Raw genomic sequence first — 23,823 nt, 5'->3', positions numbered from 1 at the left:
TAGACAAAATTCTACATTAGAATGTTCAGATTAGAAGTTCTACATTAAGGCTATTACTGTCCATTTAGGCTGAGTGTAATCCATTACTTAAAATAACATTATAGCAAAGGGACTCCACACAAGATGTCAGTGTCTGATATGATCTTCTCTTTGTTCAGAACTGCCTGGATGACAAAAGTCTGGAGGCTCTCATCTCCCTTGTGCTTCAGATCCTGAGGCAATGCTACCCTAAGAGTCCACTTCCCTTGGTCACAGCCAGCAGTGCTTATTCCTTCCCAGTCCCTGGAAGCACCACCTCTGAACCTCCACGTGTTCTAACTGAAGGTAAAGTATGTGGGTAGTTCTTCTGTACTTATTTTGCTCATAGTTATGAGCTTTATGATGAACTTTTGCATTTGGATAATATTTCAGAGGAATGTGGATGAAAGTAGAATCAATTTTTTTAACAGATCAACTGTGATTATCTAATAAGTAATTAGAGACATGTATGGGAAAGCTAGTTTTTCATAATACCAAGCTTATTAATTTTGTCCTTAATTATTAACTGTTGGCACTTTGCCTGGTAGCTATGGAATGCCTGTAGAGTCATCTCAGCTGATTTTTAAAAATCTATTTGCAATCCCATGATGGAGTCCCTCCACCATACAGACTGGTTCTGGAATTAATTTGCCCTCAGGATGAAATTGAAATCAAACTTTTGCTGTTTTGCCACCCCATGCAAGTCATTTTAGAATACTTGAAAGTATGATTATCCAATCTCCGAGAAGGTTTTGTTGTCAGAAGATACTAGTGCTTTTCAACCTTGTCCTCCTTCCAGGGAACAGATTTTCCATAGGCATCATCTTGTCACAATGACACTGGGTGCTTTCTGTGGACTTTTGTTTTAAATCAGTTCCTTCGTATTAAAATTAGGGAATCAATCAAAGTGCTGTCTACATTACAACAGCTTTGGCATCTATGTGATCACTAAACTCTGGCAATGTTAGTTGCGTAAATACTTCTACATTGGGTGAAGGAAGCCAGAATGGTATTCGTGTGTCATTTTATTCTGCACTCATTTTGCATTCAGTGTGGGACAGCAGTTTAGACGTCATGATATAGTGCTCTCACGTACCTATGTGCGCGTGATTTACACATCTGGTAAGTGTAAGCGTGTGTTGGGATCCTGTACACTTAATAATGGCCCCTGACTTGTGGGAAGTACTAAGCATTGGGTGGCGAGAATCTCAATCCAAGGCAAAGGGGAAGCCTCATCCATTTCACCTCTGTTTTTTTTTTTTTCCCACTCAGAAGATTTTGAAGATGATGGAGACGAAGAAGAGGACAAAGACTCAGATTCTGAAGATGTGAAAGAGGAAGTAGGTACACTAGCCCTTGCTTCTAATGATCTCTACATTCATAATTCTACAAAGGAAAATGTCCCTTTCTATGTTCAGCTAAGCCCAGGGTAAAATTTTTTTCAGAATTTTTAATTAATTAATTTATTTATTTATGGTTGCTTTGGGTCTTTGTTGCTGCCCGTGGGCTTTCTCTAATTGCAGTGAGCGGGGGCTACTGTTCATTGTAGTGCATGGACTTCTCATTGTGGTGGCTTCTCTTGTTGCAGAGCACAGGCTCTAGGCACGTGAGCTTCAGTAATTGTGGCATGCAGGCTCAGTAGTTGTGGCTCGCGGGTTCTAGAGTGCAGGCTCAGTAGTTGTGGTGCATGGGCTTAGTTGTTCCACGGCATGTGAGATCTTCCCGGGCCATGTCCCCTGGATTGGCAGGCAGGTTCTTAACCACTGTGCCACCAGGGAAGTCCCGCCCAGGGTAAATTTTAAGGATGGACTTTTGCGTTTCCACTTTAAGTCCTGGCAGATACTGATGCTCACTAAATGATGGCTACTGTTACTGATTTCCAAGTTGTCATTTTTGTCTTGGTAGGCCCAGTACAATCCCATCGTCAAGTCAGAGGCTATCTATTATCAAGGCACTAATATTCCATCAGGATAAGCCTGAGGTAGACATTTAGGGTTGGTGTATTTAATGAATGTGAAGGATACTCAGGCAAAGAGACCGTGGAAAGACTTCCTAGGAAACTTTTTCTAGTAGATCTCCACTGTCTTTGTAAGTCACTCTTCTTATCTACCCAATCTATACACAGGACCACTGCGTTGTACAATTCCATTTACCTTGGAGTATGTGAACTGTGCTCCTTTGGGTTGTATGGCACGTATCCTGGCCAGCAAGGAAGTAGTGCCTTTTAGTCTCAGTAATAACCTATGCTATAGAATGGAGATCAGCCAACTCTCTATGAAAGGTCAGATAATCATTACTCTACGCTTTGTGGACCATACAGTTTCTGTCACAACAACTCAACTTTGATGGTGTAGCACAAAAGCAACCATAGACAATGTGTAAACAATAGGGCATGACTGTGTTCCACAAAAGCACACAGTGGGGCATAGTTTACTGACAGCATTTCTAGAAAAAGGTTTCTAAACCTTGGCATTTTGGCTGGATAATTCTTTGTCATGGGGGGTTGTCCTGTGCATTATACGATGTTTAGCAGCACTCCTGACCTCAATCCACAAGATGCTGGTGACATCCACCCTTTTGCCCCCCAGTCATGAATCAAAACTGTCTCTGGGACTTGCCAAATATCCGTGTGGGGCAAAAATCACCCTGTGGTTAAGAACCACTGCTCTAGAATAATGATAATTTATCTACGAGTTATAATTCTGTCTCCATCTCTGTTGGTGGACATCGACTTGGACAAGTCCCTTCAAGTTATAGTTCCTTAGTTTTGACATCTGCAAAATAAGACTGAGAAGTAAATGCTACCTTTTATGACATTCCTGGAGATGAAATCTGGATTAAAAAATCTACCTATCTATCTATCTATCTACTTGTCTATTTATCTATCTACTATCCATCCATCCATCCTCCTCTCCCCCTCCCTCTCTTCCTTTCTTTTTACATACCATTCCGTGTACACATCTGCCTAGGGAGAAAGAGACTTTTTGCGTTCTCTGTCATAATAATCACTCACCTTGCTAATGGTAGTAGCAGACATAGAGGGACTACCTCTTAGCCAGGTCTCTAGGTTAAGGCTGCTGTTGCTATTCTGGTGTGCTCGGGGTTTTGTTGATAAATAGAATCATTTCTGAAGTCATCAGTAGCAAATTGGCTCTCTGCTGTGACTTGCCGATGCAGGCCTATGGAGAACGTGCTGAATTATTTGAATAATACTGTGCTGCTGCAGTCATTCATTAATGCCACTTTCCCACCCCTCTTGCTGGCTCTTTGATAACTGAATGTTTGATGTGTAGCATCAGTCACCTCTTGTATCTGATGTGGAGGGACAAGCTGCAGGCTGGTGCTCGACTTCACACAGCATGGGGTCGGGGGAGAGCTTTCAGACCGTCTCCTTACCCCGACTCTGGAGATGATGGTGGGTTGGGGTGGAGAGGAATCTAAACAAATAAATCAATCCAGCTGGGAAGGAAGCATAAGACAAATAAGTGAGGGCCTGGAAATAATTCGTCAAGAGCCTTGGAGCTGAGGAGAAGGTGAGAAGTAAGTGTGCGAGCATGCCTTATAGAGAAACAGAGGAACATCAGAGTAAGGGCTTGATTCTGGGGTATAGCAGGAGACAGGGAACCGGGTTTTCCCCTGGAGAACCCAACAGCATTTGCTGCAAGTTATGTGGGCAAGAAGCCAAGAGTATTTATTTCTGGTCAGAGAATGGACGCAGACCTTTAACTTGTGGCCTTTTCCTTTGAAAATCTTAGTTAACAATTGGGAGAAGCCTCTTAGAAAGAATGATTAAAAGGAACTTATATCTGTAAAGAGTCTTGAGAGTGTATAGTTGGGTGCTGTTCTTTGATTGAAAACTGTGAATGTCATCATAAGGAAAGAGAAACTTACAACGAATATAGACTAGAAGTTGGCCATGTTTGGTTTTTTTTTCTTAATGAACACAAACATTAGATTTGGACAGACTCTGAAGAAGAGGAGGACAGAAAGGGTGAATTCAAGCTCTTCCTTGCTTTCTTCCCTCCTTTCCTCCTCTTAAACTTTTTATTTCTTTCAGGTATTTTCTTGGATATGATCCATATGTGAGGCGGCATGCTAAGTTCCTAGGGAAGTTAATATGATACAAAAGCAAATAAGACATAGTTTTTATCTTCAAAGAATTCAGTCTAGTAAACTTGGGGATTGTCTTTACCAGAGTTTGAATCGGCACCTTCAAAAGGGTGTTGAACTCAAATCTAAGGCTGGGGAAAGTCAATATTGGAAGGGTCGAACCTGAGGAGGGAGGGAGTTATCTGGGTTAGATGGGTACCAAAATCCTAAATGATGAAGCTTCTCTGGGTTGCTGTGAGAACAGAGAAGCTGGTCCACTCCTAAATAAATATAAGGGTATTTCTAAAGGGTGTTTATAAAATACAGAAGTAGTTGACAACCTGCTTGAGTGCCTGGAGATTCAGAGGCCAAGATTCAAGCTTTGAGGACCAGAGATGGTCTCTGTTACAAGTACTCCACTTTGCTGTTATTACTGAGAAAGCCATCGCAGGCAGTATATAAATGAACGGACATGACTGTGATCTGATAAAACTTTATTTACAAAAACAAGCAGTGGGCTATAGTTTGCTAACACCTGCTCTAAGGCTGAGTAGGTCACCTAGATAGGCTGAAGCTCATGGGTTACCTGACGCTCCTCATTCCAGACGTACCAACCTTACTTGTTGGTGGGGAGATGCTTCTCAATGCCTGGCAGGTTGCATTTCTATTGGTGCCACCTTGGGGCATGGCTGAGGCTGTAGCAGAGATGGTGAAAGGAAGGAAGATCTGACAGATGAAGCTGGAAAGGATAAGTGTTGGGATCTCCAATACCAGGCTAAGGAGTTTGGGCCTGGTATGCGCTGTATCTGAAAAATTCCTTATATCAACCTCATGGGATCTATATTTCTTTTAATTTAAAGCTTGGAGGAAAATTGCAGAAGATGGATGGAATATTGCACTCTATCCCCTGAATCAGGAATATAACATTTTTTTAAATGATTTTAAAAAAAATTTATGTTAACCCTCTTATTTATTTATTTTTTTGGCTGCGTTGGGTCTTCGTTGCTGTGTGCGGGCTTTCTCTAGTTGCGGTGAGCAGGGACTACTCTTCATTGCGGTGCACGAGCTTCTCATTGTGGTGGCTTCTCTTGTTGAGGAGCACAGGTTCTAGGTGCGCGGGCTTCAGTAGCTGTGGCTCACAGGCTCTAGAGCACAGGCTCAGTAGTTGTGGCGCACAGACTTAATTGTTCCGGGGCATGTGGTATATTCCCGGACCAGGGCTCGAACCCATGTCCCCTGCACTGGCAGGCGGATTCTTAACCACTGCGCCACCAGGGAAGCCCAGGAATATAACATTTATTTTCCACATTTATTTGATTTCAGGAAGAATAAGCCAGGCTTTCAGGACTATCAGGTTTTTCCTTTACTAACAAAATAGATTCCTAAATTATAGGGTGGATTCCCCCTTCATTTTATTAGGGAAACTTGATCTGGGAGAGGCACAGAAAGATGAAGAGATGGAACTATGTCCTTTCTTTGTAACATTCTATAACCTTTGAAAAATACAGAAGTGTTTGGAGGAGAGTCACCATCACTGTTAAACTATTATGAAATGACGATCTAGAAGAAGAAATAAAAGGTCTGGTATTATTCATCCCAATGAAGAAAAGGCTGGTGGTGATTCGGTAAACTTTTAAATGTACAAAGGGATAAAGGTATAGTAGGAGGTTACGACCTCCTCCCCAGAGCCTGGAAGGCTCAGCACCATACCTGCGTATGGAATCTTGACTCCTACAGTCTTCCTCTTATTCTTTATGCTTCAGCCACTTTCTATTTAAAAAAAATTTTTTTTAATTTATTTTATTGAAGTATAATTGATTTATAACGTGTTAATTTCTGCTATACAGCAGTGATTCAGTTATATGTATGAATTCTTGTATATGAGGGTATACGTTCAGCCACCTTCTTTCTGTAAGCAAATTTAAGTTGCTTTTATTTTCTTTTTCTGTTAGTAATTTCTTCCCCCAAGTCTTTGCCTTTTTGGCCGTTATTGTTAAAATGTGTCCTCCGGGCTTCCCTGGTGGCTCAGTGGTTGAGAGTCCGCCTGCCGATGCAGGGGACACGGGTTCGTGCCCTGGTCCAGGAAGATCCCACATGCCGCGGAGCGACTGGGCCCATGAACCACGGCCGCTGAGCCTGCGCGTCCGGAGCCTGTGCTCTGCAATGGGAGAGGCCACAACAGTGAGAGGCCCGTGTACCGCAAAAAAAAAAAAAAAAAAAAAAGTGACCTCCTTAGCTTCTTTGTACCCCAGCCTCACTCACCATCACTTCACCACCTCTCATTCTTCCCATGACATTTATCACTGTTCGAAGTTACCTTGCTCATTTGTTTGCTTTCTTACTGTCTTCCTTTTCTCACTAGAAGGCAAGTTCTATGGAATCATGGACCTTGGTCTGTTCAATTATCAATGAGTCTTTAGTACCTAGGAGAGTGCCCACTCATAGTAGGGGCTCATTAAACGTTTGTGAAAAGAGTGGCCTAAATAGGTAGATAGATGAATAGGTACAACAGTTACAGTTATGGCAAAGACAGTGGTGATGAGATAAAAACAATTCTTTGCTATTGTGCTTCATTGTTTACATAGTTCATCTCATTTTACATAAATTATTTATGATGAAGGCTAATAAATACTAACATGAACACTGAGAAAAATTATAATCTTTCTTAGTATTTAAAAAATACAACCTTACATATTAAATTATCCTTGACTAGGCTAGCACTATAACTTGGAGGCAAGGAAACCGTGTCCCAGGATTCTGAAAAGTCCCATCTGTAGCTTGTCTCGATATTTCTCAGGATGGCTCTCCTGATTGTAACATATTTTTTGAATGTGCCATTGTAGGATGATGCCTTGGAAACAGATGTGAACAAACTGAGCTCCAAACCTGGTCTTGATTGACCTGAAGAGGAACTGATGCAATATGAGGCGATGTGTCTTGAGCTCTTCTGCAGTTTTGAGGTAGAATGTATGCCGTGGTTCTACTCCTCGGTGATGCTAATGGGTTCTTTGCAGACCCTGGGCATCCAAACTGGCCTCCAGATGGAAAGCATTGCTCATCTTTAGCATTCTGCTTCTGGGATCTTTCTGAGAGGGAAGTAAAAGGCTAAACAAAAATATGAGAAGGTGGCAGAGGTAGGATGCATGCAAGGGTCCTATCAATACAATCTGACACCCATCACCTCGGAAGGAAGTAGGATGAAGGTTCACATTGCTGCCTGTTGTCTGGTGGGCAAGGTGCCTTACTCTCATGTCCTGAGAAAGCAAGTGAAAATTCATGGTGACTTAATCATTCTCTTGTGAGAGTGGGATGGTTATATGAGATGGCTTTCTGAAGGTGACCAGCCTGATTCTAGGGTTTCGTTGTTAGCAGAAACAAATCAAGCACCTTATACCTGGTCAGGTTAATCCAGTGGTTGGTTGCTGCTGCTTCTTCTGCTGTTGCTCCCTCATAATTTAGACCTGCTTTTGGACCTCCATTATTTTCTTATGATTCTTAATAAACCATGAATTTGGCCATATCTAAGGGTACACGCTAAATCACTTATAGAAGGGAGCTGACATACTGTATTTCACTCTAGAAAGCAGAAAGGCATTGGTGGGTAAAAGTTTCAGGGAAGGAAATTTTAATTCAGAGTAAAAAAGAATTTTTCTTCAACAATCAGAATGATCCTCAAATAAAAGGAACCACCTTGGGATACAGGGAAGTTTCTGTAAATGAGTCATTCAACCAGGCTGTAAATGTTTGGGGGTGTTGTAGGAGGCTTTCATGTACTGCATAGACTCATACTAGACCCACCAAATGCCCCTTCCACGTGTGCGTTTCTAGGATTCTGCCATTTCCTTGACTCTTGAAGCTTAGTCTTTCCTTGACTGACTTTGGAAAAAGTTTTCCAGTGCACAGGATGTATGCTTAGCTCTGTGCCCAGAGAGTGAGGACAGGGATCAGATTGTATTCTCTACTTGGACAGAAACACTGACGTCTTCTTTTCCACTTTTAACCTGCAGGCACTGGAGCCCAACCCTGGAGGTGGTTTGAACTTGGACGAGACTCGGTGTGCCAGTCACCACCACGTTCTGACTGCTGCCTCCCCAAAAGGGCTTTGCCTGAATAAGGACCAAATCTCCTGGGGACAAGAAAGAGGAGTCCCTGTCCAGACCTCCCTTCTGAGCAGAGTGAAGATGGGGAGGTCCAACATACATCTAACCTCCAAAAAAGGACTTGGAATGAACCCATACCGAAATGCACAATCCAGTGGTCTTGGGATAGGTTCTTCCGGAAGTGAAATCTCAGACGTTCAGGTGTCCTTCAAAGAGGATGCTTGGGACATAGATGCGATTTCCTGCCCAAGGATAAGTGCCTCCTTTTCCAATTCCACTAGACCTAGAGAAACTGCTGAATTAATAGATAAGCTCCTGCAGACACATCGGACGCATATCGCCTTCCATGACCCCTATCTTTATATGGCCAAAGCTAGAAGAACCGGATCTGTGTCTGACTTCACAATGATGGCATTTCCTGATTTCTGGGGGCATTGTCCACCTCTCTCTGCCCAGTCCGTGTTGGAACGTAAATGTGGAGTCCAAAGGTGATGGTGCTACTAACTTGGGAGCTATATATATTTTTTCTTCTTTAGTATTTTTGTAGGTGGGATGGTTTGTACAGATAATTCTGTTATCTTCAGAAAAGTGAGCATTAGTGAGCAGCATGTTAAAAGCCTTAAGGAGGGCTTCCCTGGTGGCGCAGTGGTTGAGAGTCTGCCTGCCGATGCAGGGGACACGAGTTCATGCCCCAGTCCGGGAAGATCCCACATGCTGCAGAGTGGCTGGGCCCGTGAGCCATAGCCGCTGGGCCTGCATGTCCGGAGCCTGTGCTCCGCAACGGGAGAGGCCACAACAGTGAGAGGCCCGCGTACCGCCCCCCAACCAAAAAAAAAAAAAAAAAACCTTAAGGAAATTTTCGCCAAATATACAAGCTTGCCTCCCTACTAGGACATTTCAGAGCCAAGGGTAGGGTGGTGGTAGACATGTGTTTCCACAAAAAGAATTTCTTAGACGATTCTAATGCAACCCCTTAGCCCGTATCCATTGCAAATCCTACAAAAGGGAAAGATTATCCAGTTTCTCCAAATACTGGGATCATTCCTTAAGGGAAGGTTCTCAGGAAAAAAAAAGTATGGATTATTTGGGATCACTTTTCTCATTTACTGCAAATTGGAATCTGATCTCTTGTTAATGAGAGGAGGTGGTGGACCTCCATCCCACAGTCCCAACCTTATAGAACCTGACTTGGCTTGGGGAATAGTTTTGCTGCATCACTGAGGATAGTAAGGAAAAAAAAAATGCATCCTGCAGGGAAGAAATGTTGTGTGATGGATTATTCCCAGGATGCATGAAACGGAGCTTTGCTTTTGGATAGGCATAGCGAGATTAAAAAGAAAATTACTGAACTCAAGGAGAAAACTATTTTCCCAGAAAATATACTAAGTATGCATACACTAAGTCTGTGGAGCAAAGTGTGCATAGCAGTAAGTTTTCTTAACTGTTAGCAAGTTCATCAGCAAATTGATGGTGGATCCCAAGAACTGCTTCCACTTGGTCTCCTGGCTGACATCTCTGACCTCACCCCTCTGACCTTATGTCCATGCTCAAGTTCCTGAGAGACACACCACAGGGGCTGGCCCAGCAACAGCTCCCCACTGGACAGGACATCTTTCCCCTGAGTCTAGGCCTCATTTTGACTTTCCCTCCCCCTTCTCCTACCCCTCCCCGCCCCAGAGACCTGGATCAGAAATTCAAGGAGGGAATCTGAAATATCCCTTAGGTATCCTTCCTCCCTCTTACTTAAGTCTCCCAGATATTGGTGTTTCTCAGAGAGAAGATTGACCATAGTCTTCTGGAGCAAACAGAACCAAGGACTATAAATGACACAAGAATTCAAAGGCTTATTGGAGCCTCCCAGACCATCAGCAATCCTAATGTCTCCTTCAAAAGTGTCTTAGTGCAGAGGGCCCTCTTATTCACACAACCAGAGGCTTCAAAGTCCCTCAGCCCAAATGCTCTTGACAAAACTCCTTTGAGTCGAGAATCCTCCTAAAATGAAAATCTGGCATCACTGCTTCCTACATTCCTACTGCTCAGTGTAGTTTTATTTTTTGATAAAGAAGAAAAGGAAGGAGGGGTGGTGCTTTTTGTACTCATTCAGCTCAAGGTTGGATCATGATTACATTTTTCTTTCATAATTCTCTGATGAGTCCCAAGGCCCTTCTCACATGACCATAGGATGAATGGGGTAAGGAGTGAGGGCCAACCCTTAAAATGTTTTCAATTTTCCTTTCCAGGATCAAAATATTTGAGGATGTCCGGAGGCTCATCCAGCCAAGCGATATTATAAATAAAGTTGTCTTCAGTCTAGATGAGCCTTGGTAGGTGGTCTTGAACATCAGTGGAATGAGGGGGGTGGGAGTATAGAATATCCTTTTAATGGCACGAGCATAAGAATATTTTAAGTTAATAATCCATTCCTTCTCCTAAAATCAACACAGTGAAAATTCGGGTTAAAGATCTGTAAGAGAAAGCTTACCTCTAAGAAATGTTAAACTGTGCCCAAGAATAGCAATAAGTCCTATGTTCAAAGGTTCTCTATTTCATTACAGGCCTTTGCAAGACACGACTTCTGACTGCTTACGGTTCTTCTCCAAGTTTGAGTCTGGAAATCTTCGCAAAGCCATCCAAGTGCGTGAGTAAGTAAGGAAAGCTGCAGGGGCCATACTCAGTATGGCTCAGCCCTGTTTTGTATCCCCCTCCAAGGAGACATTTTCGAAGTTTTCCCTCTTTGGGACGTGGTGAGTGGTAAGTCATTTTTTTTGGTACGTGAAATATTTCAAGGAAGCCCAACATATAACAAATACAAGTGGAGCTGTTTGGTATGGAGAAGGGAAAGGCAGGCATGTTAAGATTCCTCCTCAGCCTCCTTCTCTTTCTTGTTTGCTATCTCAGCTTCTTCTTCCTACAGCTCCCGCTTTTATTATTTATTCTCTTCATTTATCAAGTTCCAAGGATCCAGGAGGGAAGACCTGATTAGGAATCTCCTAGTGGGAAAATGAGCAGTCCAGGATGTGCCTAAGCTCCTGGCCTTACTCAGGTCTTTCTCTTTATATCTGCCTTTGGCCAGAGTGTAGAATCCTAAACTCGTCAGTTGTGGTCTGGGTGACAGAGTCAAATGACAGAAAACAAACCTACTTACAGGCAAGGATTTTTTATGATCACTTTTTAGAGAGAGCATTGTGGGCATAGCAGACAATTGGAGGGTCATAGACTTCCTGGAATTGTTCTCATGGGTGTCCCTATGGTGCCAACTATAGCTTCATTCATTGTATGGTGAGTTCAGTGGTTAGAGTGTGTTGCTTATAGTGACGGTGGGAGGGGTGGGACACCATCTGCTCTGCTACGGCTTCAACAAAGCTCTCCCCTTCCACAAATCTCACTATACACTGCCATTTAATCAGAGGGCCAGAGTAGGAGAGTATGAACGAATCAGGGCAAAACCATTGCCCTTTCTAGAAGAGCAACTCAAAGAGCATGCCAAGGGGATAGGATAAGAATATTTTTGAAAATGAAATATCCTGATGATAATGTTTAAGTCAAAGCTTTATTGCTAATTCTGTTGCTCAAGCTTGAAAAAGTAATTTTTTGGAGACATAGTGATTGTGTGGGGACACCTAAGGACTTTCTGGGGTGCTGGAACTGTTCTACATATTGATCCAGGGAGTTGTCACACAGGTGTATCCAGATGAATTTGCTTAAACTCGTTGAGCTGTACATTTAAGATCTGTGTACTTTACTTCATGTAAACTAAATCAGTTAAAAAGGGAAAAAACAAACAGACAAATCTTTCATTGCTAGTCTAATTCATGTTTGTTGCCTTGCTGGGGATTTACATATATTATACTACTCAATCTTTACAAACAGTACTGCAAGTTTAGGCACCATTTCTTTTTTTAAAAATTAATTAATTAATTTATTTACGGCTGTGTTGGATCTTTGTTGCTGCGTGCGGGCTTTCTCTAGTTGCAGCCAGTGGGGGACTACACTTCATTTCAGTGTGCGGGCTTCTCATTGCGGTGGCTTCTCTTTGTTGTGGAGCATGGGCTCTAGGCGCACGGGCTTCAGTAGTTGTGGCACGAAGGCACAGTAGTTGTGGCTCACAGGCTCTAGAGCACAGGCTCAGTAGTTGTGGCGCATGGTCTTTGTTGTTCTGTGGCATGTGGGATCTTCCCCGACCAGGGCTCGAACCCATGTCCCCTTCATTGGCAGGCGGATTTTTAACCACTGTGCCACCAGGGAAGTCCCTAGACACTATTTCTATTTTTCATTTGAGGAGACTGATGCTCAGAAGTCATGTCTAACATCAAATAGTAATGGCATATCCAACCAGATGTGACCACATTTTCTCTGGGATATAGCACACTTGCATTTTTCCAGCTGGACAGAAACTTCATTACCATTTAATAAAAAGATAGGCTATAGTTGTATAACTGACCCTTCTAATACCAGGACACTGCTCCCCCCTCCTTAAATTTCCAAAGCCTCTGTCCAACATTGTGAGATAAGGATGATAACTATAACTTACCAGCCAACCAAGATCCTGGATCTTACATCCATCATCCAGAACCTGAGATGTATAGATTTCTCAGTGTTGGAAGTTCTCTTAAAGGCTTTTAACACTCTGATCTTGCTTCTGTCTTTGCAGGTTGGAGTACGACTTACTGATCAATGCTGATGTGAATAGCATGCAGCACCAGCAGTGGTTCTACTTCAAGGTGAGCGGTATGAGGGATGCGGTCCCTTATCGCGTCAACATTATCAACTGTGAGAAGGCCAACAGCCAGTTCAATTATGGTATGAGCTCTTGGGAAATAGAGACTTTCTCAATAACACCAAAAATGATGTCACTTTTGAGTGCTTGAACTATTATCAGAAGCCCTGCTTGGGTTGCAGAGGGTTTGAAGTCGGGCTGACATGTTTTGGTTGCCAGGTATGGCAAGACGACCGCCAACGTATGGTAAATTGCTACTATGGGAGGGGAAGCTTGAAACTCTCCCTGTGCTATGAAATGTTAATACCTCACATAACTTTCCGCCGCTTCCTGCCTCCCTTGCCCCACCTTGAACTTTTTGAGGCCAGTGAGCCCTCTCATTTATTCCTTCTCTCCACCTCCTAAAACCCATAGAAGCAAATGTACTGATCTGTTGATATTTGTCACAGACAGGCAAACGGCACAATTCCATTGGACAACACCGAGTTACACTCTCAGAAAACTCTGGAGAAAGTTTAAATTCTCCTGAATACCTGTGGCACTTTTAGAGGGGGCGTTCAAGGGACAGTGACTGACTAGTAGCCCATATTTATTTTGAATGTTTCTAGAAATGGGAAATTCTGCGTGTTATTGCTGGCTCACATACTAATGTATTAGTGGCTCTGAGTAAGGAAAAAATATTCCCCGTAGCTCCAGGTCCGAGCATAGGACATTACCTCTATTTTGTACTGATTAAATAGACTCTTGCTGGTATAGAAAGAGAAAAGGTGAGCCTTGGCTCTTGTATTCACTTGATGCAGCGGCTGTAACAAATTGTCACACATTTTGTGGCTTCAAAGAAGACAAATATATTCTCTTACAGTTCTGGAGTCCACAAGTCCCAAGTCAGTTTCACTGGTCTTAAGTCAAGGCGTTGGAAAGGCCATGCTTCCTCTGGACATTCTAGGGGATTATTTGTTTCCTTTCCTTTTCCAGCTTTAGAGGTATGTTCCTCACATTCGTTGGCTCATGGCCCTTTCCTCCATCTTCAAAGTCAGCTGCATAACATCTTCAAATCTCTCTGCTTCGGCCACATTGCTTTTCCTCTGTAGTCAAACCTCCCTCTAGCTCCCTCTTGGAAAGACATGTGTGATTGAATTTAGGGCCCACCAGGATAATCTCCCCATCTCAAGATACTTAATTTAACCATATCTACAAAGTCCCTTTTGTCATATAAGGTTAATATACAGCTTCCATGGATTAAGACCTGGGTATCTTTGAGGGCCATTATTCAACCTACCACAGCTCTCCTTTTCTATTCCCCCCACCCCCCACCTAATGGATTAATCCTGCCTTTATTTTGTGTAGGGATGCAGCCAACTCTGTATTCTGTGAAGGAGGCTCTTCTTGGTAGACCTGCCTGGGTATGGACAGGCTATGAAATCTGTTATTACAAGTAAGTTAGAGTGTTGCTAGCTTCCTTTGCTCTTCTGTTCTCTCTCAGTTTCCTGCTTCTCCATGTTAATCTTACAAACCTGAGCAATCTGTGCTTGTCTGCTGTACTTGTCACTCTTCCAGTGGCAAACGCTCTGTCCTTCAGAAGCCTAAGCGTGTTAAATGGCACCCACAGTAGACTTCAAGAAATATCTTTTGGTTTTCTGAAAAGTCATCTATTCTTATTTAAACACCTTAAAACCTTTAGACCTTACTGTTGGATATTATTATATAGACTCAACCTATGATTAGTGCATCAAGCTTCAGTTCTTTTCCTGTTTCCATTGGTCCCAGTGAACAAAAAGTGTGAGATATTCTAACTTAATTCTTATCCATCCCATGCTTCAGTTTTCCAAAGCAGATAAACATGAATATGTGAGAAATATACTTAAGTAACTGTTGCTCCACAGAAAGATACATTTTGGAAAAAATAGAAGAGAAAGGTATTTTCAGAATTCATCTTCAACTCTTGATCAGTAGCCACTTCCATCAATGTATCCTGTAAAGGTGTAATGAAATTTGAATTATCCATATATTTTGATAAAATACATGCATGCATTCCAGACCCATGAATTGCTTATTTGTGCACTTTCCTTTGCTAGAAAATAAAATACAAATTCATAAGACAAAAAAAGGATAGGGAGTGTGGACAGGTAGAAACTATGTAGCTAATTATTAGCTTGTTGCTGGTTTCTTATAAAAAACTGATATGCTAGTACTTATTTTCTTGGATAAAGTAATTTATATCTCTTTCTGAGATGACAGGAGGCCCCTAAAAATATTATCAGGCATTCTTGAGTTCAGGATAGTTGCAAATATCAAAAAGAAAGAGTAAAAATGCTTATGCCTCTTGGCTTTTGAGACTATAAGGACAGGAGCATTGACAGATAAGAAGGTCAAGAATCTTGTTGCTCTATCAGACACAAGGGCAATCATCACCATAGAAGTAAGGATAGTCTATAAAGCACAGAGATGGGCTAACAGTTTGTAATGAAAGAGTCAGCAGTCTTTAGTCTTGTATGTATTAGAATATGGACCTGGGTAGTATTTTCATTATATTCTTCAGAACAATAGCAAAGCCATACAATGTTGTTGGTTTTCCATAGCAATGACTTTCTGACCCACCTATCTGCAGACTCTCAGGATCCTCTTATGGTCCAAAGAGATTGAGACTAAAATCATCTCAAGGTGACAGGGGCCACAGCTGTAGGGGAAAATAATGGAAGTATAAATTAGGACTTTGGTGTGTCAAGAATAATTTTTAGTGTCCTCGAGAAATAGTAATTCTAAATAAACATGAAAGACCCGGCTTGCAGTGGGCTTGGATCTGGAGGTTAGTAAGAGATTGGACAAGCATAACATTCAGCATCCTTTGGGGGGGAGGCAGCTGTCCCTGGAGGCTGCTTCCTTGGAGGTGGGGGATAAGGCGTGGGCTTAAGGGGATTTAGAATCTGCCAAGAGGAAAAGGAAGAAATCAAACATCCCAAAGCGGAGCCTTGGCCTAAAGAATGGCAATGTTAATGTTAATAGCTTTTAGATTCATGAACAAGACAATTGTTATGTGATTAAAGAGTAACAGGGGTAACATGAAAACCATGAATGTGTAATGTAATTCGTTTTTCATCTTCTAGCCATGAATACAACAGAGATGAATGGATAAGATTGCTACATTATAACATAGTTTGTTTTACACCAATTCACCGCATTGTGTTAACATATTTTCAATAATGTGATCTAACAACAGGATAGATATGTTATGTGTATCTCTATTCAACTGCAAATCAGAGTGCCTTTCCCTACCGTAGAATGCCTTAGATTATACAATGTATTTATTTCTCTCTTTTACCCATCGCAGTCTTTGAGTTGATCTGCTTTTGAAGATTTTTTGGCTTCATCCCTGACTTTATGCTCTCTAATGTATTAATTTGGGAGAACTTTACCTCCTATTTCTTTGTCTCCAATATGTCATCAGGAACTCAGAAGTCTTATTTCTATTACATTCTTATATTTAGTACCATGTTCTAAAGGGGGTGCCAGGGTGCTTATTGTGGAGAGAACCATGAGCCATGGTACCTGAGTATATCTATGGGAGGGTGAAAGAAAAGAGTACTCAGAAAGAATGGGATATCCATTTCCTTCAAAAAGTGATAGCAACAGTGATCAGTTAAGGAGGTGGGCCAACTGCTTTGTGGGTCGGAGCATCATCACTTAGAAAGTGATCTCCAAACTATTTTGATAAGATATACTAATCCATGTACTTTTAATATAGAATTGTTCATAATTTTAAAAAATCAATTATACATGCCTTACTATACTAATATATTATGCATACTAGAAAACATGCAGAAAGTTTAGAATCTTAAGACATGGGGAAAAGATGAGAAAAATAATTTTCAATTTAAATCTTTAAATTTTAAATGTAAAATTGTTATATATTTTTTTACTATTGGTAACTCAGGGCATCCTATACCCTTAAGGTTTACCATGAAAAATATAGTTGTAAATTGCCTTTTGGCTAATTTTGAAAACTGGTGGTTAACTTCTCCAATCTAATTAGATAATTTTTACACAAATAAGAATTCTTGAGAAAGAGCTAATATTAAGGTAGGAAGTAGGCCATGTCAGTTCTTTCATTTTCTCGGTCATTTGTGTTTAAAATGTAATATTATTATCAATCTCTGAATTCCAAGCAGAATTTAGAAAAAACTAATTATCTATATTGCAGGGTATAGTTTAATTTAGATAATATAATCTGTAAATCCACTAGAGAAGTCTTCTGCAAGTTTAAATACCTTGCCAGAAGCTGAAATCTAAAGAATGAGAGAGATGGTGAGCTACTCTCATCCCTCCCTCAGGAAGCCTACTGTACAGCAGTCGATACTAAACTACCTGACCTATGAAAACCATAGATATAAAATGTAATGTATTTTTCATATTCCAGCCCTGGAAAACAACAGAGAAGAATGGATAAGACTGCTATAGTGTAATCTAGCTTGTTTTATAATTATTCATCATAGTAGCTTGACTTGGACAGCATAGGGGCAGCGTTGTCCATCCCCATATTAAACCTTAGACAACTTTCTTTCTTCCTTATTAGATCATAATAAATTTAAAGAGAAATTCTAATATCTTCTCCCTGTGTTCAGTAGATCTGATCTTCTTACCCCTCCCCTGGGGTACCTGCTCCCCCCCATCCCACCCCCTCGCCCACCCACCTGGCAGATCCCTAAGCTAGAAAATCAAAAGGGATCCTCCAGAGGGAAGAACAGAAATGGGCAGGCTTATTTTTCCATGCCTCTTGTAAAAGTAAGCAAGGACTGTTTTAGTTCCTGCTTTATTTACTTCCCTGCGGTCTGCTTCTCCCTCTAATGTACACAGCCTCACACCTTTTTGAATTTTCTCCCAGCTCTGGTCTAAAGTAATTTTGGTGCTGAAGGGCAGAGGGAGGGAAGCTGCATGCTCAGAGTGGCCATGTAATACACAACAGCTGATCTCTTCTGACATTTATCTCTGCTCGTGAGAGGAGATGGAACAGCTCACTCATGAAGATGAATGTCATACAAGAGCTCTGCCGTCATGCATCCTTCCCAGGGATCTCAGGAGAGAGATTTGGTGCTATACAGAATATTAGAAACTCTGTAGACACAGGGCAGCCTGGTGACTTGACTGCCCTGCCTTATTAGATCCTGTTAAGTGAAATGATGCTCCCATGTTAAACAGAGCCATCGTCATTATAAGTTTATCTAATTCACTGTCTATCTTGGCATTTGCTTCTTTCATGCACACACAGAAAAAAAAAGATAAAATTTAAAGATAAAATTTTAAAAAATGACTTCCCAGCATATTTTAACGTACAAATGGAAGGAGACTGAGTTCATAACCATGCATTTGTGTACTTTGCTCCTTGCTTCATTGAAAGCTTTATGATTTTAAAAGTGCAGACCCTTCCGAGGATAAATTGTTCAGAGAATGGAAAAGCAAAGGGGAGCCTTTTAGCTGTGGAATGGCTGATCTATCCATATCATCTTTGACCCAACATGCATCTAGGATCTGGCATATTTGAGAGCACACTTGATTTTCACCAGGCTTCTTCTCCGCCTAGAAGAGCAGATCAAGGAGAGAAAGTTTCTGGAGTGAAACTTCTACCACTCATTAATGATGTGACCTTGGGGCAAATTATTCCAGCCTCTCTCAACTTCAGATTCCTCATCAGTAAAAGGGGATAATAATGGTATCTACTTGATAAATCTGTGCTGAGGATGAAGTGAAATGAGATAAAGCACATGGAAATCTTACAACAGTGTCTGGTGCATAGTGGATGTTCAGTGAGTGTTAGCAGTTATTAGTAATTAGTAGAAGCTTCTTAGTGGCATCAAATACCAGTGACATAAAGAATCATAGTGGGATGAATAATTTTCTCACTAGCTATCATCTGGATTATTTTACATTCCTTCTGTTATTTTAGACTTCAGGTTTATAGGTATCTCTGATTTATGAAAACCGAAACTTGCAATTCTTGCTTGCTGAAGTAAACCAAAAGACCTCTTGTCCTTTTATCCATTCTTATGAGACAGGTGATAAAATGAAAAATAATCTTGTTTTTGGGGTAAGCCCACACCTAGGGTTGAATCCTGTTTATTGTGCTTGTTGTGTGGAGTTCCTCAAGACACTTAACATCTCAATTTTTCCAGTCTGTAGAGTGTGCATAATAATACCTTGAAAGGATATAATTAGGATTAGAGATAAGATATGCCAAGTATTCTAATGATTACTTCTAGAGTCTTAGGTCCATTTATTCTACAGGCCTTAGTTGAACAGCTGCTAAGTCCAGGTACTGTGCCAAGCGTGAAGATATACAGACAAATAAGCATAATCCCTGCCATAAAGCATGGGCAGTGAGGGAGAGGCACAATGTGATAAGAATTATGTAAAAGGGTGGATATTGGGGAAGACTTCCTGAAAGAGGAAACACTTGTGTTGAGTCTTGAAGGAGGAAGAAGAGTTGGCTAAATGAGGAAGAAGTAAAGCATTTCCATACAAAGGAAGAACATGGGAACCATTTGAAATATAAAGGATGAACGTTACTGCCTTGCAAACATCCCTCAGTATGTTCATATCATAATTGGGAAAACAAAAAGAACTTGATAGGATCTCACTTTATCATGGACAGATCTAATTGTAGCAAGCCAAGTGTTTCACTTTGGAGATTTATGGAACACTTCACTTTGAAGAAGGTGATCTTGGGAAAGTTTAAAGGTTTCTGAAGAGGAAAACTTTGCTAGAGGTGGAGTCATCTCCAGGACTCTCCCACTACAATGTAGCCACCAGGAGACTCCAGTGGGGAAGCCTGACGTTTGCTTTAGTTTCACCTACAGCGTAGACCCTGGATTAGGGTAGCAAGTGAATCTCCTTTAGCTGAAACTCATCCTAAATGAGGTGATTTTCATTTTTCTTAAATTCCAGCCATCAGCAACCATCCTGAAGAGGGCTGAATTATTAGTGGGGAGCTTTTAGTCTTGCCCACGACAATATTGCCCATGAAGCTACAGCAAGGGTGTGTGTACAACAGGCGTGTGTGTGTGTGTGTGTGTGTGTGTGTTTGTGTGTTTTGGGAGGGTGAGGAGGTAGATTTTATAGCCCAAACTACCAACTTTCCTTAAATCACTAGAACCTTGGTCCACAGAAGCTCAAAAGCTAAAAATTATTCTATTTTATTTCTCTCTCTATTTCACTGTAGCTGTTTCCTGCCTGGAGTCCAGTTTTGGTTTGAATGGTGGAAAGAGCCTAGGGATGGGAATTTCATACCCTTTTTTTTTTTCTTTTTTCAGAGAGAGCAGCAACTAGGGTGCATTTATTTCCTCCTGGGCCTGGCAGGCTGGGAGCAGAATACAGACAGAGGCACTGGGGCATGTGGCCTGTTATGGCCTGGAGTTTAGCTGCCTGGGTGGTAACTGAATGGGTGTGCCAGGGTGTGTAGAGACTGGAGTGATCCTCCCAGAACTGAGAGAAGGGCCCTTGGGGTATGCAAGCAACACCAACGTTGGGCTTGGCACAGATGCAAGAGAGGGGTTATGGAGTAGATGTGAGATGGGTGTGCTGGGGCAGGGTGTGTTGAAGCATGTTGGGCCCTGGCTGTTGACTGAGAATCTGGGTGCCAAGGGCTAGGAGAACAGAAAGGCCAGTGGGTCCGCAGGAGCCGTGAAGATGTGACTGCAAACAGGATCAACCCTGGGGGAGACCTAAGAGTCCAAGGTGACTCCTACAGCGAGGCAATGAGGGGGCAGGTCTGGGACTCCCATTCAGGAATACATGGCCAGCTGTAGCCACTCCTGGGTGTTCACCTGGATTTGTCCAGTGCCATCTTTGTCAAGAGATTTGAAGGCACGGAACATGGCATCCGGTCTGACCAGGCAGCTGATGAAGTTGTCAGAATCCATGTTCCCTCCCTCATCTGAGTCGTGTCGGATGATCATGTTGTAGAGATGCTCATTCAGGCGGAATCCTGCTGCCTCAAAGGCCCCTGGGAGTTCACTGCTGCCAATGGTCCCTGAACGGTCAATGTCAAATTGTTTGTATATGGCCTGCCACTTTTTTTTTTTTTTTTTTTTTTTGCGGTACGCGGGCCTCTCACTGCCGTGGCCTCTCCCGCTGCAGAGCACAGGCTTCGGACGCGCGGGCTCAGCGTCCATGGCTCACGGGCCCAGCCGCTCTGCCGCATGTGGGATCCTCCCGGACCGGGGCATGAACCCGTGTCCCCTGCATCGGCAGGCGGACTCTCAACCACTGCGCCCTCGGGGAAGCCCGGCCTGCCACTTTTTGATGTTCCACAAGTACGTGAATTCCTCGAAGCCCAGCTTGCCCGTCGTGTCACCACCATGCTGCGACATGTGTCAATGCCAATACCATCAGTCTTCAGATCAGGATGTCGGGTCACGACTTTGTTGAGAATGTTCATGAGTTCTGTGGCACTGACCTCCATGTCCTCTCCAGCCAGCTGGGCAAAGACCTCCGGAACTGCCGTGCCTTCTCACTCTCATTGGCCTCGATGTTGGAGTAATGGGTGCGAGGGGGCGGGGGCTCTGGGTTGTACTGCGCAGCCGCCTCGCTAACAGCGCTAATGACCCCGCCCAGTATGCGCGCGGCAGTTCCGCAGCCGCCGCTTCCTTCTCTTTTGCCGCCGCCGCCTCGGGCCCACTAACCAGGCCTCCGAGCACATTCCCTAAGGCCCCCGCCCAGGCCCCCGCCTCCCCCGCCGCCTCTTCCACCCTTCCAGACCGAGTTAACCAGGAACATGGCTGTGACTCAAGATTCTGCCTCGCTCGCGCGTCGGCCGGTCAGCTAGTCTCCATATTCTTATTTTTACTCTCTCTCTTGTTCTCTGTGGTGGCTGGTGGGGTAGCATAGAATTTGCTTAGGATGAATGCGCCTGTGATGTGACTTAAGTGTACTTAGTACAGTGGGAAGCCTAGAACTAAGTAAGGCTCATGTCAGATGAGACCACCCCCACTGGCCTCGGGGGTATCTTATTAATCTTGAGGAAAGATGCAGGCTCTGTCTCCACTGCATGTAGGTGAAAAACTTGGGGATGGAAAGGCACTAGATGTATGTTTCCACCTGCTTTTACCTTCATGAATATATATGTATGGTGTGTGTGTTTTCACACTCATGCATGTGAGGCTCAATTCCACATTCTGATTGGTTGTCAAAATGTTGACCATTTGACCAAAATGTTGACTGACTTGTTTCACTTAGAAGAGAGGTGTAATTGACTAGGTTCAGCTAGGTGTAAACTGAATGTGTGCTTGCAGTGGAGCCTTGAAACCAGAATGAATAAAGGTAGAGCATATGTGGTTTGCATGCTTTCTGAGTTACCATCTGCTTCTTTACATACTTGCTAATAATCAGAGCCTTAGCTCTGGAGAAAGTATAGAACTTTGGGGAAATCTGGAGAAAATAGACTGAATTAGGTAGCAAGATCCAGATGGCACCATGGGTAAAGATGCCTTTTTGGGGACTTCCCTGGTGATCCAGTGGTTAAGACTCTGCTTCCACTGAAGCGGGTGCAGGTTCAGTCCCTGGTCAGGGAACTAATACCCTGCATGCAGAGCAGTGCAGTCAAGGAAAAACCAGAAAAAAGTTGCCTTTTTGAAGTTTCTAGTCCTGTAGTCACAAAGGATATGGGTCCTATTAATAGGATGCTGAAAAGCTGGTTCATCGTTGGGGATTTCCTTCTTTCCCTAGGATGACCAAGGATCCAGGGTGCCATATTGGCAGAAGCTGATGCAAGAGAAATGTATAGCCTGATAGGTCATAGTCCATGGAACTACCAATTTCTCTTACTCCCATTCTTAGTTTTATGAATATTGAAAAAACCCACAAAACCAGGCAGTAGATTTTCTATTTTGTCCTTTCTTGCTCACTTGATCTTTTTGCTTTGGTGGCAGGTGTCATGAAGGTAGCAAAAAAGGCAGAAAAGAATAATCCATATTTTTTATATTTGCAAGAACGCACAGAATAATTATCTGCTTTTTCTTCCCTCTCCCCACCCTTTCCCCCAATGAAACCCCAAAGCACAATGGACAAGAAAGCCAACGTTGTAAACGTTCAAAGGTGGAATTACATCTTTTGGTGTCCTGGTGTATTCTGCATTATAATGCAGCCTTGAGGATACCATTTCTCAGGAAAGCCTGCACAGCTGTCTCAGCATCAAGAGGCAAGGAGGGAGCGTAACTGGCAGCGTATGGGGAAAATATTGCTTGGAGTGTACTTCTGGGTGCAAATTACTTTGATACTGTTCTCTGAAGTATCAACATTGGTGCTTCATCTTTGACAAAGGAAAATGTGGATTGTCAGGCTGTAAGAAGCTGAACCACATTTGGGGTCACAAATGTATTCCTCTGGGAAGAAAGTCTTGTGTAGTGGAAAGAACAAAGGCTTTGCAGGCAGATCTGGGTTTGAGTCCTGTATTGGCCACTTATTAGCCTTTTGACCTTTGACAAATGGATTTTTCTAAGCTTTTTGTTCTTTCATCCACACAATGGGTTGTTACAGTGATAACAAGGTGACATACATTGTGTTGAGTTGGAACTCTGTATAGGGTAGTGATTGCTAAGAAACCGTCTGGCAGGCAGAAAGGAAAGGAGGAGCTGGACTCTGTGTTATCTGGAGAGAGGCAGGGGTTGAGGAACCCAGATTTGGGTAATAAAATATGTCTCTAATAAAATCCCAGGAAGAACAGAATTATTCACATTTTCCTCTGTTTTCTAGTTCAGTGACTCTATAGCCTTCATTTTCAGACACAGCAAGGAAAGGCCTATGGCATAGATGCCACAATTAGGAGACAGATGGATTAGCCAGGATGTTGGTGATTTGGGCTCATGACCTGGCAGTAAGCTCACTTCTCTATTTCTCTGTTTTCTAAATTTT

General features: G+C 42.6%; 1 protein-coding gene and 1 pseudogene across 1 annotated transcript in view; one reads left to right on the top strand and one right to left on the bottom strand.

Annotated features, from left to right (window-relative positions):
* The window catches only part of LOC132488182 (cytosolic carboxypeptidase 4-like), a gene marked incomplete at its 5' end in the record, with an annotated part of 68,954 nt that overhangs the window by 32,847 nt on the left and 12,284 nt on the right, over positions 1-23,823 (top strand). The window contains 8 exon segments of the mRNA XM_060096121.1: positions 159-324; positions 1,291-1,358; positions 6,951-7,067; positions 8,115-8,695; positions 10,448-10,531; positions 10,763-10,849; positions 12,859-13,007; positions 14,272-14,359. Of these exon segments, the coding sequence (XP_059952104.1) occupies positions 159-324; positions 1,291-1,358; positions 6,951-7,067; positions 8,115-8,695; positions 10,448-10,531; positions 10,763-10,849; positions 12,859-13,007; positions 14,272-14,359 (1,340 nt within the window).
* Positions 20,603-21,690, bottom strand: LOC132487578 (calpain small subunit 1-like; annotated as a pseudogene).

The sequence above is a fragment of the Mesoplodon densirostris genome, chromosome 4 (genome assembly GCF_025265405.1).
Source record: "Mesoplodon densirostris isolate mMesDen1 chromosome 4, mMesDen1 primary haplotype, whole genome shotgun sequence".
Classification (NCBI taxonomy): domain Eukaryota; kingdom Metazoa; phylum Chordata; class Mammalia; order Artiodactyla; family Ziphiidae; genus Mesoplodon; species Mesoplodon densirostris.
This window is presented reverse-complemented; position numbering and strand designations above follow the sequence as displayed.